Source organism: Tinamus guttatus, unplaced genomic scaffold, assembly GCF_059628265.1.
Source record: "Tinamus guttatus ecotype Peru unplaced genomic scaffold, ASM5962826v1 Tinamus_guttatus_pri_ptg000148l, whole genome shotgun sequence".
Lineage (NCBI taxonomy): Eukaryota > Metazoa > Chordata > Aves > Tinamiformes > Tinamidae > Tinamus > Tinamus guttatus.
In genome coordinates, this window is record NW_028288682.1 from 37,818 (window position 1) to 53,176 (window position 15,359).

The 15,359-nt window shown below is 40.2% G+C and overlaps 1 protein-coding gene across 1 annotated transcript in view; it reads left to right on the forward strand.

Moving 5' to 3' along the window:
- The first annotated feature begins 4,876 nt into the window (after positions 1 to 4,876).
- GRM3 (glutamate metabotropic receptor 3) overlaps positions 4,877 to 15,359 on the forward strand; it is a 49,570-nt gene continuing 39,087 nt past the window's right edge. The window contains exon 1 of the mRNA XM_010216912.2: positions 4,877 to 5,483. Within this exon, the coding sequence (XP_010215214.2) occupies positions 4,986 to 5,483 (498 nt within the window). The 5' untranslated portion in view covers positions 4,877 to 4,985. The remainder of the gene's footprint in view (positions 5,484 to 15,359) is intronic.

The window sequence follows — 15,359 nt, forward strand, 5'->3', positions numbered from 1 at the left end:
GCTGTAGGAAGGAGGGAGGAAACTTCCAGAGTTTTCGCCCAGTCACAGAGATTGTCCTGTTTTTTTATTAATCATGCAGAAGACCACACAGGAGATCCAAGTTGTCTCAGCTCTCCCAACGTGTTTGAAACTTAGTCTTTTACGTGGGAAATTGGAAGATCTACTTTTGTTGGATAGGCTGCCATTGCCAAGTATTGGTGTTCTCATGGTGGAAGGTGTTGATAAATTTTTCATTGACCTTTGAACAACTGCACAGGCAGTGCACAGGCATGAAAATGCCATTTCACTCCTTTTTAGAGAAAAATAGATTAATACCTTGAAAAATAGACACTAGTGCCAAGGCACAAGAATTTATTCCCAAACTACAGGGACAGGTGGAGTTACCAACTTGATGCAGAAAGTCTCAGACTAGACTTGTCATGTGAGTACAGTACTGGAATAAAGTCTCCCTCCCCAAAAAAAAAAAGAGATTCAGTTTTGCGACAGCATCATCAGGATACCAAAAATGGAAAACCAGAAATCTACCTCTTGTTCATTCTTGTGTTCGTGGAAGCAAGACTTTACGCATATCCTTAGTAAATAAGCAAACTTTAACCAAGAAATATTGGATTAGTGTAAACCATTTCTTACAAGCATAAAAATAACCTGTTAAAACTCTGTATTTTCAGACCATGCGTCAAGAGCATACTGAACCAAAACCACACAGCTGCAATCTTAACACGAGTAACTGAGTTGCTTTTCCTGAGGGAAGCGCTGGCAGTGTTTCCCAATAGCAGAGTCTGCTCTTGCAGACCTTCCGCGGTGGACAGAAAAGGGGCTCTGACTGCAGAATTTCAAAGAACTATTTCAAAAGCTGAGTGTTGCCAGCTAAAGTTCATGTAAGGAATTGCTAGAAGAAGCCTGTTGATCCAAGCACAGAAATATGTTTGATTTTGTCTGTTTCTGTTTATTTTTCATTTCAATATTTGGATCATTTCTATTCCTTCTATCAAATCTATCTCCACCAGGAATCTGAAGTCCATAGAAGAGGACTTATTTTTTCTAATATTAGCATAGTGCTTGGAACAATTTAACCATTCTATAGTCGGAAGTAAAATTTTAAATAATAAAGTTACAGCAGAACTATTAAAGAAAACTACAAAATAATTGCAATTTGATCAACGGGCATTCCTTTTTGAGCATTCTAGTTCAGAAATTTGCCTTTAGGAGAGGATATTTTAAAGCCAAATTGACTTGGTCGGTGTGGTGAACTCATTTCCACTAGGAAATGTCCAAGCTCAACTCTGGGGTGCTACCTTCACCACAGTGAAGGATACAGGCTGTATTAGTTTGGAATATGTACAATGTGTTCAGATATATAATATGGAGTTATATAAGCTATGGAGAAAGAATGTGGGAGGCGCATGCCAGAGAGAACAGGAGAGAAACTGAGATCCTAGCCCAGCTTTGCTAACTACTTTTAAATATTCTCCCTTCCAACCTCGAAGCTCTCTGTTCAGGCGTCACCATAGTGATGCTGCTCTCCCGGACACCTGAATCTGCCTCTTACAGCTCCTTTGACAAGTCACACAGCCAGCTGATAAATAGTTGCTTCTGGGAGGATCATTCCTTAACAGTGCTAAGGGGGGGACTTTTTCCAAAGACCCAACCTTCATTGACCCAACTGTGCATAACGCACATTTTCGCTTCCAGGACACTGCAACACAAGCAGCCCTTGCAAAGCTACCAAGACTGCAGTGAGAAATGCATTTGATGGCTGCAACTGCATTCTTGATAACTGTCTCACATTTATAAACAAAGCTGGACAAGACAGGGCAATCATGTTTTCCTGGAAACTACAAACCTATGTGTCTGGTACTGTGCCTATGTGTATTTTTTCAAAATCCATTACTTAACCTTTGATTTTAGAAACTCTTTCAGAGAAAAATAAAGATGAAAGTCCCCACGTGACTAGCTGGGCCGTCTCTTTGTCTTATTTCCATCAAGAGCTCGGGGTCCATGGGGACCCCACACCCATTGATACAACTTACCAAGCAGTGTGTCTCAATACAGAGTGAGAACTGTGGGGCTTGGTGATTTCTGTTCTCCTGAATGGATGGGGTTGCCACCACCTCCTCCCTTCACATTGCTCCTGAAAGCCCTCGACACCTTTAGACTAGTGCTCCTCAATGGGTAGCGGCAAGTAAGAAAAAGAGAGCAACAGTGGTGCCAGGTCTCACCTCCTTGATGACTCCTTGGCATCTGCTGGGACTGATGCTCAACTGTCTCATGACTGATTCCCTCTGGTGTCCCTTTAGCAGAGACACAGAAAAAAAGCTTAAGTGATGAAAGGTAGGAATCATTTGCAGGATCATTTTTTGCAGGGAAAATCAATTATCTCTATGGAATTTACATTCCTTTTAAACACCCCATTTTTATGTACAACGTAGAAAGCATTCATAGCTCCTTTCTGGCATTTACTACAGATATATCACAGACACAAATGAGATGCAAGGTGAAAAGTAACACCATTTGCAGCACCTGTAAAGGAGGTGGGTGGTTGAGCAGAGCAGTCTCCTTACCATTCCAATCCATCTTAGTTCTAGGCATTTCTCCTGTAGCATTTAGGATACAGACTTCCTTCTGACTAGCCTTCTCTGAGCCAAGGTTAGTTGCTTTTAGCAGTGCTGAAGCACTGTTGAAAACAGGCTGGTTTTAATATCTTAAAAAAAAAAAAAAAAGTATAAGGAGCAATGGGAAGTTGCTAGCTTATTTTTAAGTATTGAAGAAGCCCCCAAAAAAGATCAAAGTTTGATTCATGTCTGTGCTAATGACCTTAGGTAAATCATTTAGGAACTTACTTGGCAGAGATCAGCTTGCTTAATAAGATTTTCAGAATCAGGACTTCAACAAGAACCAGCGGATGCAAGGCACTGTTGAAATGCCTAAGGGGAGGAAAAGCACTTCTCAAACTGCAATGTTGACTGACAATGCTGAGCAAATGGAAATCTGGACCCAAACCCTTTGAAGAACCTCATTTTATCTTTTTGTACCTCTTTTTCTCCAAGTATAAAACAGGGAAAATAGATATTATACCAATGTTATAATGATAAATATATGATTATTTCTGAAGGTACAGATGTAAACAGAATGTATGCTGCGTAAAAAAAAAAACAAAAGTCTCAAGATTGTTTTTATTCAGAGAGTGGATTAACGGTGAGAGCAATAGGAATAGATCTGATTGAATGATTACAAAAATGTCATAAATGGATCCCCTTTTGTCGTACAAGTATTTTAAATTGAATATGCATTATTTTGTCTGTCCCTTTATGTGCTTGAATAATATTTGGAAAAATGCACCACTAGCTTTGGCACAGAAATTACTGTTGAATACAGTTATTTCATTAGTCCTCCTAATGTTACCCAGAAGAAATCTTTTCTCAAGCTAATCAATAAACTGCATATGATCAGAAAAGTAGATTGCTTATAGATCACTAACGTATGAGGAAGTTTGTTTTCCATTGACATATCACCTCTTTTTGAATGGAAAGTCTACCAAGACAGACAGCAGTTCAGACTATACACATATATTTGTACAATTGCAGAGAAAGGCCTTTAGCTTTGCATCTGACACATTACTAATTTATGAAAGAACAATACTGGAGTAAATATGAATAAAATACTACCTTTTCACACATTTTGGTGTAGCAACATTGAAATTACATGAGGATAAACAACTGTCTTGGAATAAGCATGTTAATCCATCATTCAGTGTTAAATTTTAATTGTTGTTTATTTCAATATCTTAGTGCTAAGTATTCCTAAATTATAAATAACCCTGCAGTATAGTCATTATATATGCTGTGTTAAGGAAAAGGTAAGTACAGAAATAAATTATTCAAGTGATCTATTTAAATATTACCATGCTTGATTTATCTAAGGAGCTGGAGGTCAAGGCTGCCACTTTGTCATATCTGAAGAGACATTGACAAGGAGTTTACAGACAAATGATGCATCTATATTGCATAAGTAGACTTTGCGTGTATAAACTGAGTCACAAAATTGTTCACAATATTATCTTAACTCTAAAGTTTGCTTTTTCTTCTTCTAAAGTCATTACCAAAATGTTTTGACTTTAGTAAAACAAGTACATATATCACTGTTCTGTTCTTCCCTTGATCCAAGCACCAAAGCATGAATAACATTAAAACAAGCAAGTCCAACCACAGGCATTTTCTTGCCCTAAGCAACTATCAAGTACAAGATTCTCCCTTGTCATGTCTCTTCCTTTCTTCTTTTTTTTTTTTGTTTTGTTTTTTGTTTTGTCTCAGTTTGCTTGCAGGAGAAACTTTGTGCCTGAAGAAGGATTGGTTTCATGATTAAGACATAGGACGGAGAGCCAGGTTCAATTTACAGCTTTGTAAAGCTGTAAGCACCATGATCACATCCAAACTTTATTGCAAATGGTCTCTGTCCCTTGTTTGTCTGTGAGCCATGCCTAGACACTGTCTAGCTGGCCTGGGTCAAAACCATGCCAGGGTTACAATCAGGTTAACAATTAGATGGGATGAACCATAACATGGTCTTGTTTACTTTTCTGATTTAGTCCTAGCCTCTGTTCCCACATGGTAACACAGGGTTTCTCCTTCATCTCCTGAGGTCTATGGTCTTTGAGTATGGATGTCGTTGTGGATGTTTAGTTATGTCATTGTGGATGTTTACTTAGTAATCAGTTATGGAACATATAAGACAAGGAACTCTATGAGAGTGCAGGACAAAGACATTTCTTATAATCTATGCCATTTAACAACATTTTAGCACTACTTTCAAAGGTTTTTTGATAAAAATGTTCTAACAACTCACATCTCATTTTACCTTTTTAATTCTTTTCATCTCTCCTTTAGAGATCCAGTCTTGTTGGCTTGTTCTTCACTTGCTTGTGGGACAGTACTTTAAATCTGTCTATGGATCAGAAGGACTGAAGAGCACTTTTGCTCCCACCACCAATGTTTCTTAGAGCTGCTAAAACAGGACCAATGAAGATGTTTACCAGGCTCCAAGTCCTTGCCCTAGCTTTGTTTTCCAAAGGGGTCTTCCTTTCCCTAAGTGACCACAGTTTTGTAAGAAAAGAGATTAAGATAGAAGGAGACCTGGTCTTAGGTGGTTTATTTCCAATCAACGAAAAAGGCACCGGGATAGAAGAATGTGGGAGAATCAATGAGGACCGAGGCATCCAGCGCTTGGAGGCTATGTTGTTTGCCATTGATGAAATTAACAGAGACAACTACTTGCTGCCAGGAATTAAGCTTGGAGTTCACATTTTGGACACATGTTCCCGGGATACATATGCCTTAGAACAGTCTCTGGAGTTTGTGAGGGCATCTTTGACTAAAGTGGATGAAACAGAGTATATGTGCCCTGATGGCTCATACGCCATTCAAGAGAATTTACCGTTACTCATTGCAGGCGTCATAGGTGGTTCCTATAGCAGCGTCTCCATACAGGTAAGTCACTTCAATAGTTGTTCCTTCAGGTGAGAATCATTCATCTGTAATTCCTGTGAGAGAAATACCAGTTATACAGGATGGACAAAAAGCAAGTCTCAATTCAATCAGTTTACTCTAGGGGTTAATCTAGCATAAGATTTATTTTTTGCTGAATTTGTTTCATTTTGATTAATTAATTGTTCCCTCCTTATGACATATTCTAACTGCCGTTTTGGTTTTGCAGTTTTTTGGTTTTCTATTAAAAAAAAAAAGATCTCAGCAAGGTGGTTTGGAGTGTTTAATGGACTGTGATGGTGTAAGGTTCGCAGAAGGGTTCAATGTTCAATGTATCCTTCAAACTATGCATCTTTTGCAGGCTTGTTCTCGGTTTTGTGGGGCTAAACATAACGTTGATTCTTTCTACTCTTAATTTCCCATGTTTTTAAACTCACAATAAAACTTTGGTTCCTTGACTTTTTTTTTTCCATTAAATGAACTCAAAGAACGCACATGCCCTCTTTTTTTCTGCAGACATTCTGAATTTCTCCTCTCCACTCTCGATATTTCTATGTCAGTGCATATTCTAAAGCACCTGATCGCTGCCCAGTATGGCCAAATGATTTTGACCTACAATATGTGGCCTGCAGTGGACCATGCAGGACATATTCTTTACTGTGGCTTTACACTGGGTGTGTGGCTCTGATTACACAGAGCAAAAAGATCAAGTAAGCTTCAAGGCTAGAAAAGAGACATCTGAAGCAAATAAATGAAAACTACAAAATCTTGAGTAGTATGAAGAGAGCATTAGGGAAATCTTTCACTGTCTCTTCCAAGCTAACAATGGGCACAGTGAATGGAAGCAGCCATGACAGTCTTAAATCAAAGAAATGAAGATGGTTATTCACACTATATGCTAAACTGTGAGATCACTTCACAGAATGCTGTGGATGTTAAATATTTTATGCATTCAAAAAAGAGTAAGAAAAGAACATAAATTTCTGCAGAGAAACCACCTGTGTCTCAGGAATCCCCAGAGCTGCAGATAATTCAAGACTATGACATTTTTGTTTTAAGAAAGAAATATTACATTTTTAGATGTTCGATCCTTTGTGTGCTCAGTCTATTTCTCAGCCCACCCAAAATGCTAGTGTGTGCAAAGAACATAAAGTAGCCTAAAAGAAATATCCATAAAGTAATTAGCACTAAAGAACTATCCCTTCCACCAAAAGAATTCACAAGGCAGTCCATATCACATTCCTAAAATGTCCTGGGCCATCTTACACAATATCTGTTAATCTCCCCATTTGATCCCAGTCTCTGATGGTAACTGAGGAAAGATTTAATCCGTGTTTGAGATGTGAGACTGGATGCAATATGATGATAATCTATACCATTGTCTCAAATTCCAAAAGCTTGGATTTCCAAAAGCAGCTATCATTTGAAAATTGGAGCTCCTGCTTTTATTCTTAATCAGGAGAAATAGCAAGTGCCAATATAGCTGAATATATATTTGTGTATCAGCTGATTTTCGCAACTTACCAGGGATGTTGAAACAACAGTAATCTCTATTATTATTCAACATGACTATCCCATGGTTGACAATAGTTGCTCAAACATCAGGTCTTTCTTATACTGTTCCTTGAAAGAGTACAGAAACAGATTTATAAATTACTCCATGTGTCATCCAGTGTATTTCCTGCTAAAAAAGAGCTATTCAGCTGATGCTTCATCCTTGACATAGATTGGCCTAGCCCTTATCCAGTCTCTCTTCTCTAGCTTTCCTCTAGATTTTAAACTAGCTAGAAGAGATTTGATAAAGCTATTCTTTCTTTCCATTCATCTTCTTAAGATAGCCAGACATAATCCATGATTTAAGAAAAAATCCCTGTTGAGAATAATACCAATCACAGAATCACACATGGATAGGTTCGGATTTCAAAGCGCTAATGTCACCAACTTTAGTGTCGCTCAAAATTCATAGGTAGTCAGTATGAAGATACTCCTGTAATAACTAGATTTGCACCACCCCTAAACATCAAAGCACTTTAATAACTGTGTGTACGAAGTGGACCATTCCCTGTTCTCTGTGTTTTCAAATAATACTAGGGGTGCTGGGTACATTCAGATGTAGCCCTCACAAGTACTTCTGCCTGAGAGCTGTAAAAATCATGAAGTCCACAACACAGTTTCTCAGCCTTAAAATAAACCATGCTGAGCTCTTCAGACAAGAAATTATTTCTGCCTTTTTTTTCCTCCGGTGAATTTGCTGTTGTATTTCAATATCTCCTCTTCCCCTCTTTTCACCCTCCCTGTCCAGATTTCCGTGTGGACAGCTGTCTGCCAAATCACTTCATGATGTTCCTGCTGTCAGATTTCTGCTTCTTTCATTATCCTTCCACCAAGGAAAAAAAAATTGCTGGTAAATCAGCAACAAACACCTTCCCCACTGAGTCAGTATGCGCAATAGGCAATTTTTGCAGAGAGTAAAAACAACAAGAGAATGTAGAATGCTTAATTATTTTCTGGTCAGACTAGGCTATTATTGTTAATGAAGATCTGGATAATTAGTTTTTAGATGCTGTGTTTAAATTAGCAGTGGGTCCAATCTGCACAGCACTTGATCTCTCAAAACCTAAGCCAGGCTTCTCAGTCAACGGAAAGACTCATGTTAAAAATAATTTTTCATGGTAGAAAATTTTGACCTGAGCTGAATCTGGGATCAGAGGTGATTTTTCCAAAGTTCACAGAACTTTTTTTTCATTATTCATTTTTTTCTGTTGAGCAACATTATTCAGTGTCATCTAGTTTACAACACAATTTTCAAACATATTTTCCATGTTCATTTTCCATGTCCATATTCACAGAAATTGTAACAAGGATTTTAAAAAAAAATGATTTATTATTTCACATAGGAGCACCTGTATAGTAAATGCAAATGCCATGTGTAAAATACTCATCATCTCTGTCAGGAATAGGTAAGGATATGGCTGTTCAAGTGCTGAATATTTCACCCATAATCCTATCTCTGAAAACTGGACCTGTTCTTGCAGTCAGTCTCTCTTTTGCAGAAAAAAAAAATAGACATTCTCTGAGGTCAACAGAGCTTTGTATTTCCATATCCACCATATTAATGGTAGTGCAGGGCTTGAGCCCAATGTAAAGCTTCTTCTGTGCTGTAGATCCACAGATCACAGTCATGAGGGTTATTCCCTATTTAGATGGAGCTTCCTTCATTAAAAATAGTCAGAATAGAAATCACTGCTCATCCTGCTTCTGTTGAATTTCTTACTGGGTCTGAAACAAGCAGAGAACATTCAGAGGTGTGAGGGTGCATTACTGTTACCAGAACAGCTAAGGTCTCTCGCCTATGTGAATGACCATCTGGCATGAAGCTCAGAAAAAGTGCTCATTTACTAAAAATCTTTTCCTAGCTGTCAGTTCTTTTCAGACGCAAAAATCTGCCAGGGGTTCATTGAGCCTGAAAGCTAATCATCATTTTCTTCCTCCAAAAATAAACCATATCCCAAACAGAGGACATTAGCAATAGCCTGTGACTTTCCAAATTATTCAAAATAGTGCAAAATCCTTCGAAGAACTACATGCATTAAGGTCCTCTGTGGGTGTCTCTGCCCCAGTGCTCACACACAGCAGGGTTATGGGTAGGAAATACATATACGATGATGAGGTACCGAGGGTCCTCAGGTGACCACAGAGCATGTATGTCTTTTGTGCCAAGCTTGTAGAGGAGCTTTTGCATTCATCTGTGCAACAACAGCCTCAGGTGATTTCATGCTTGTAGAACTAAACCAGATCCTTATTAGAATATCTGTTTTGCAAGATGGGCCACCTGCCACTAGCATTAAGCTACACATACACATGCTGACTTTCCTGGTGTCTCCTTCAAACTCACCTTTCACCTCCATTCTTTATTTCTTTCCTCTGTTCCTCCAGCCAGGTCCTTGCTGTTTGCCCTTCTCCTTGTTTTTATTCCACTTTCCAAAACTAAACATCCATTAGGCTGAGATGTTTGATTTCTACAGATTTCAAAGAAATGTAGGTATCTCCTTCTGGCTGACTTGTCTGGAAATCCCAAGCAGTTCCCTAACTATCTGCAACAATTTGGTTAATTGGTTTTCTTATATGAGCATTTGCTCCTATTTCCAAAGGGAAATGGTGTGGTTATACAGGCCTGGGGAAGTAACTCACAAGGTTACAGGCAAGAATGATGGAGCCTTTCTGATGCCCTGCAAGTGATAAAGAGTGTGACTACATGAGAAAATTGCCCGACATATGAACTAGTTGGCATCGTGGCATTACCCACACTCATTCTGCCCTTCTGACTAGAACTTAGGTAGCAGTTAACATGCATTTTAAACAATCATGTTTAACAACAATGTTGTTAACGTCCAGTACGTCCAACGTTTTACATCCAGTAGTAAAGTCCTATTCTTTCAGGACTATCAATCCCTGTTTTAGACCCCTTTCTCAAGAAATATGTCATCATGTGCAAGTGTGACATGAGTCATTTATCATCAAATTTCCTGTTCTTGGTGAAGTGTCGCACTCCTCCCCTGTAGAGCAAGATTTTCTGTACAGCTCTCTTATCGATGTGCTGGTTTCGTTTATTTCCCCTCAATAGTTAATGCTGTATGAATGCAGAGTACGTATATAAGAACTCACTGTGCTTTCCCCAGCAGCAAAAAAAAAAAAAAAAAAAAAAAAAAAACCCTTTCTCTTACAGTACATTTCTCTCCACATCCTTCTTGGTTTAGGTTTGATTACACCCAACACATACAAAAACAAGTTCCTGGGTCCTCCACAGAAATCCCAGCTGTTATTCTGACTGTATTCCCAATTGATGACACTCATTTACTAGATGAAATTATTTCATTGTTCAAGCACTGCTTCTCTAGATGTGACAGCTATTGAGTCCACTGTGAATATTCAGCTACATTTTTCCAGCTTCATTGCCAAAATTCTCAGCAGAAGGAGAAGACTGAAAACACTGCTATATTGCTCCCTCCCACCCAAACAATAACAACAACAAAGGCTAGGCATTTTCATCTGTTCATGTATCCTTTTTCCTGAGTTATTTCCCTTCTGGAAAGAATGCTGTTAGAGAACCACACTCACAAATACTAACGAACAGCTCTTTCAATCCTAAAGAGAGAGGAAGATAGTGGCAGCCACTGCTTTCTTGCTGCAAAGAGCCAGAACATTAGAGATGACTACAAGCTAGTCTGAGTCTGCTAAATAACTTCAAATCTTCTGTCTTGGTTCATTGATCCTGACCTTTAATGATTAAATGGCCTGGAATATCACCAAGTCTGATGTATTCTTGGGGACTGAACTTGAAGTCCAGTTGAATGTCTATTGGTCTCTTCTGTCACAGGTGATAACATAGCCTCTTTCATGTAGGAACTGTTTTCCATAGTGCTTATCCTGGACAGTATTAATGCCCTCACTTCTGAAGTGGGGAACTGAGACAGGAAGATCCAGATTGTTAAAGGTATTTCACATTCCTAGTTTTCCACTGAAAATAGGTCAGATTTGGCATGAAGTACTGGTTCTGACTTTAGTGCCTGCATGCACACCACTGAGACATCCTTCTCCTTTCGAACACTCCCAAGCTATGTAGGTACCAAGTGCCAATTACAACCTGTCAAGATGAACTATATGAGTGTGGATTCAATCCTGTAGGAGAAGCTGAGCTGCTGTGTCAAAGGCTCTAACCACCAACTCCATCTTCCACGTAGCACTGAAAGTCTGATCATCAAGAGCTAATTCCAATGGTTTTTAGCTGTGGAGATCTCCCACAGCTTATGGGTATAATACACTCCTCAGTACAGTGCATTGTGGTGCCACATTTGTTTCTACCATCTGCATAGTCCACACCTACCATAAGAAGGAGATAAGATTCTGACAGATTTTAGAAAGGGCTGCAAAGCTGTGATGGGGATGGGCTATACCACCCTCAAGTGAGAGCAAACTCTTCTGCCTATCCAAGTGGGCAGAGAAGGTGTGTTGCACCTTGTGAAGAAACGGACTCAGTCTGGGGTGCAGAGTGAGACAACTTTATTTCCAAACCGACTTCTTTTTATACTTTCTTAACACAAGTGTTGCAAAGCGCACAACCAATCAGCATCTGGCCACCTGCGCGGTTGTCTGGCTTTGTTTCTTTTCTTCTGGCAAGACACGTCGCACACGAGGCAGGGGGAGGTGTTCCTCAGTCCTCGTCTTTCTCGGCTCTGTCCCCCATCTGCTGCAAAGACTGACACCCTTGTGGTTAACTATCTGCTAACAAGGTACTATTGTCTTTGAACAAGCCTCCACATCTCACCCTTCTTTATTTGTTTTTGTTTGAACAGCCATGACTTAATTAAATGATCTATCCTTAAACACATAACAAGAAACAAAGCAGGCACACTAACAATAAACGAAATATGCCAAACATCAACAGGCTGTCCTACTAGACAGGTTACAAACGGATTTACTGGACTAGATAGTATAACATGTCCTGTCAAATTTGATTGGCCAGAATTACCCATATGTAGGTTTTAGCTTGGGACAGCATCCACTGCTGTGTGGATGATGTCACGGTGGTGTGGATGATGGTGATGACTGTGTTAAAAAAGGCTTAATCCATCGAGCAGGTACCCATCTTGGCCCTGAGCCTGTAGAAACACAAGCATATCCTCTACCCCAGGTTATTAAAGAAAAAGGCCCTTCCCACTGATTTGTCTGTGGGTTTTTGATGATAACCTGGGCTTTATCCTGAACTTTGTGTTGTCTCTGTGAATCAAAATGTTGGTATATAGGGGGGCCCTCTTCTGTCCAGCGATTTAAAAAATTCAACACATAGCAAGCTTTCGCTATGCGTTCCTGTGGGGATAAGCCTACACTCCCCCTTTTTTGTTTTTGTAACATATTTTTCAACAGAAACATGTACATATTTAAATCTGCCAAATTCAGGGATATGCGTTACATCTGATTGCCAAATTTCAAGCACAGAAAGACCGCGAGGGTTTACACCGATGGATGGTACTGGTAAAATGCGCTGGCAGTCTGGGCATGACTGTATGATTTGTCTAGCTTGTTCCTGAGTCAACTGGAACGACCTCCGTAACGCTTTTGCATTTTGGTGATAAAAGTCATGCGACAAACGTGCTTGTGCAAAGCGATCTGGCAGAACTACAGCTCCTGCAAGGCTGTCTGCTTGAGCATTACCTTCGCTAATAGGTCCAGGCAGTGAGGTGTGCGAGCGTACATGTTGGATAAAGTACGGATAAATCCTTCTGTTTAATAGCCATCTAAGCTTCCAAAGAAGCGCAAAGAGGGTCTCGTTTGAAACCTCTTTTAAAAACGAATGTTCTAACCTAGAGACTAATCCTGCAACATAGGCAGAGTCTGTTATAATGTTAACTGCAGAGGGCCATCGCGTAAAGACGCGGACGACTGCAGATAATTCCACTATTTGCGGTGAACCTGTGACAACATGTATGTCGCTCTCCCAATGCCCTTCATCATTTCTCCAGACTACAACTGCACGACCTGTCCTACCCGAGCCGTCAGTAAATACTGTAAGAGCATCAGGTATTGGCGTAAGGCTCAAATGGCAAAGAGGTAATAGAGAAAGAGAGTTGAAAGACTGTATGATTTTATGTCCTGGAAAGTGAATACTTATCTGTCCTGGATAATCTGCCAAGGCACACTGAAAAACAAAAGACTGGTGAGTCAAAAAGGTTAATTGTTTTGTATCAAGTGGTAAATAAATAATATTAGGCTCTGTGCCATCTAGAAACATCAAACGCTCTCTTCCTTTTTGAATAACCATTGCAATCATATCAATAGCGGTGGTGACAGTTTTGCCAAAATTATGAGGCAGAAACACCCACTCTAAGATTATTAATGGACATGCGTCCTGTGGTATCCATTGTGCTAATAAGCCATAAGGTTGGAAGCTAGAATAAAAAACAAAAAGACTGACAGGATAATTCTGCTTTCGTCTGTGAACAGTCTGAGTGGTTAATTTGTCCACAACTTTACCAAGCGCAGCTCGCGCGGGAGGAGTGAGCTTTCTTGAGGATGTCAAACTCGTGTCTCCTTCTAAGAGCTTAAATAGAGGATGTAATTCTTCTGTGGAAATTCCTAAGGAGGGACGGATCCAATTAATAGTTCCCAAAAGTTTTTGAAGATCATTCAAAGTCCTTATGTCTGTCTTTAAGGTCAATGATTGTGGTCGAATTTGATGATCAGAAATTCTCCATCCTAAATATCGCCAAGGCGGACTTTCCTGTACTTTATCTTCCGCAATTCTTAATCCTGCAGCTGATGCTGCTCGCGTAATCTGATGCAGAGCCTCTTCTGCTGTTTCCTTTTGCTCTGCAGCAATCAATATATCGTCCATATAGTGATAGATGAGGACATTATCAAAATATTTGCGTATTGGGCTTAAAACTGCTGCCACAAATTGTTGACATAATGTAGGACTATTTTTCATGCCTTGTGGCAGAACTCTCCAATGGTATCTGCTATGCGGTTCCATAGCATTGATGGAAGGTACAGAAAATGCAAACCGAGGTGCATCTTGCGGTGCAAGTGGAATGGTAAAGAAACAGTCTTTCAAATCGATTACTATCAAAGTCCATGTTTGAGGTAACATTGCTGGAGAAGGGAGTCCAGGCTGTAAGGCTCCCATATCTTCGATGACTTCATTGATTTTTCTAAGGTCATGTAACAGCCTCCAGGAATTATTTTTCTTTTGAATTACAAAAACTGGCGTGTTCCAGGGGCTTGTAGTAGGAACTATATGACCAGCTTGCAATTGTTCATCTACTAACTTGTGTAATTGCAGCAGTTTATTTTGTGGAAGGGGCCACTGATCTACCCACACTGGCTTGTCCGTTTTCCAAATCATGGGTGGGACCTGCTGCTGGATAGTGACCCCTAAGAAAAATCCGTGCTTAACTGCATGCCCCATTGACTCAAACAGTCTCTCCCCCACAAGGTGATGGATCCAGGCAATATAAATGGCCTAATGTTTGCAGTTCTTCCTTCTGGGCCAATAATATTTATCAATCTTTTGCTTTGCATTGGAGTACTCTGCCCACCAATTCCTGAAAGCGATGTATGTGCCTTAACTAGGGGTAAACTGTTTGGCCATTGTGAGGCAGCGATGACTGTAACATCTGCTCCACTATCTAAAATTCCTTGTACATTAAATTTTATCAGTCCTGCTTGTAGCGTACAGGATATCTGCGGGCGATTCATAGTTATCTGTTGAGTCCAGAAAATTTCATGCCCTGTGGACCCAAAAGAGCCTGTGCCATGGTTAATGTTTGCAGCGTTTGGTGTCTGTGGTAAAAAGTATACTAATTGTGCTATTCGGCTTCCTGCTGGCACAGTACAGGGTGGTATCGGAGTCCATACCATTATCTTAATTTCTCCTTTGAAATCTGCGTTGATAACTGCAGGTAACACAAACAGCCCTTGTCTCGTTGTTGAAAATCGCCCAATCAATAGTGCTGCCATTCCTCGCCCCAGGGGGCCGTGGACACCAGTTGGAATTAGCACAACTGATGTATCAGTAATTAGCACTTCTATTGTGGTGGCCAGGTCCACCCCGGCGCTGCCGCCTGTGCTGGCGCACAAGCGGCGGCTGCTTCCCGGTGAGGCCGCTCTGAGGGGTGATTTGCTGTCATGGCGCGACCCCCCGCCGCGCTCCGCTTGAAGTTTCCCGAAGGGGCTAGCGGTCGACCTTCCTTATCAAATTTTGATCGACACTGATTAGCATAGTGTTGTCCTTTGTGGCAGCGCGGACATAGTCCAGGCGCTCCTTTGTTTGCTTGTGTTTTCGGACAGTATTTACGAATATGCCCAAATTGGCCACAAGCA